The sequence below is a fragment of the Hylaeus volcanicus genome, unplaced genomic scaffold (genome assembly GCF_026283585.1).
Source record: "Hylaeus volcanicus isolate JK05 unplaced genomic scaffold, UHH_iyHylVolc1.0_haploid 13294, whole genome shotgun sequence".
NCBI lineage: Eukaryota > Metazoa > Arthropoda > Insecta > Hymenoptera > Colletidae > Hylaeus > Hylaeus volcanicus.
In genome coordinates, this window is record NW_026531370.1 from 1 (window position 1) to 1,339 (window position 1,339).

At 34.1% G+C, this 1,339-nt stretch overlaps 1 protein-coding gene across 2 annotated transcripts; it reads left to right on the forward strand.

Moving 5' to 3' along the window:
* Nucleotides 1-11: 11 nt before the first annotated feature.
* LOC128882102 (uncharacterized) lies at nt 12-1,333 on the forward strand. 2 transcript variants are annotated; one of them, XM_054133667.1, is made up of 5 exons: nt 12-220; nt 319-577; nt 657-773; nt 900-990; nt 1,104-1,333. In XM_054133667.1, exons 1-5 carry the CDS (start codon nt 103-105, stop codon nt 1,152-1,154), a joined length of 636 nt encoding a protein of 211 aa, XP_053989642.1. In that variant the 5' UTR covers nt 12-102; the 3' UTR covers nt 1,155-1,333. The 2 variants fall into 2 exon arrangements, with proteins under 2 accessions (XP_053989642.1, XP_053989643.1); XM_054133668.1 differs by having other exon boundaries at nt 319-451.
* Nucleotides 1,334-1,339: the final 6 nt, after the last annotated feature.

Genomic DNA, 1,339 nt, shown 5'->3' on the forward strand with positions numbered 1-1,339 from the left:
AATCGATTTCTTATCATTAAATGCACCAAACTCGCCACTTGATAAATTTATAGTCGTTAAGCAGATATGCGACGATTTTAATTGTTTTATGTTTGAGCGCAGATGAGGTTTATATATGGTAGCATAAGCAATGATTGCAGTAAGCTCAAAAATATAGACGAACAGAACATACTAATGAATCACATCGCTGCTTCGAGACGTTTAGTCTTGATCTACTTGCGTAAGATAAACAAATATGTCTCTTTCGATATTACGCGAGAATAATTCTTATGAATCAGCCTACGATTGTTTTTATTTAATAATTATTCTAATTTTCAGGAGTGTCGTGTTTTGGTATCGTCAGCGTTTGTATAGTGTTATCGTTCCCAGTATGGATTCAAATTTTGTTATCCCACAATGTAACCCGTTCGGAGGGTATAAAATTTCTTGGATTTATAGCTCAACACGACAAGTATGTACATTTTATATCCCTACATATACTATTTAATAGTATAATCGGATTACTGGTGATATCAGTTACCGAGTCGACGCTCAGTGTCATGGCTTATTATGTTTGTGGACTATTTAAAATTACTAGGTACACACTTATATTTCAAAATGCCAGTTATCTGATAACAAATTCACCAGATGTTACTAATATATGTTTACTTTCCTAGTTATCGAATACGACACGCTGTTAATAAAGCGATCAAACAGATTGCCTTTCCAAACCGTAACGCTTTGAATGAAGCTAAGATTCGCGATGTTGTGGAAACGCATATGAAATCTATTGAGTGGGTAAAATTATTGTTAACTTTGTTACGAATTTTCTGAGCTTTGCTTTTATTACTGAACACACTCTGTTCTATCGTGCATAAAATTTTACAATCTACCGTGTCGTTTTATGTTCGCATGAACAGAATCATCGAAGCGGTTGCAAAGCAGACCATGCTGGCGTATTTAATAGCAATTCTAGTGGTTATAATATCGTTCTCTTTGAATCTGTACCGTGTAAGTACGACAACAGTTCGAGACGGAAAACGTTAATATTTTTCACTAGCAATACTTCTGTACTTCAGAATTTATTCGCGGAAGTACTTGAATGGAATTGTGTTTAACACTAGGTTCACGAAGCAGTCAAAGTGACCCATTCTGAATTTCACAAGGAAAGTTAGCAGATAGCTACAGAAAACATTTACAGTTTTTCTCAACCACTTGTGCAGACTTTTATCTACATTTAGAGACAAACATAAATCCACATTACTTTGGTAATAGATATAAACATGACCAAAATTTCTTAGAAAGTAAAGACCAAAAAAAAAAATAAACAATGCGACTAAGATATTTTAAACCTCCGGAA

Excerpts from the sequence above, each read along its gene's own strand:
- LOC128882102 (XM_054133667.1), top strand. The coding sequence starts at position 103 with ATGAGGTTTATATATGGTAGCATAAGCAATGATTGCAGTAAGCTCAAA. Across the intron at positions 221-318 it reads TTTAGTCTTGATCTACTTGC|GAGTGTCGTGTTTTGGTATC; the intron begins GTAAGATAAACA and ends TCTAATTTTCAG. Across the intron at positions 578-656 it reads GGACTATTTAAAATTACTAG|TTATCGAATACGACACGCTG; the intron begins GTACACACTTAT and ends TTACTTTCCTAG.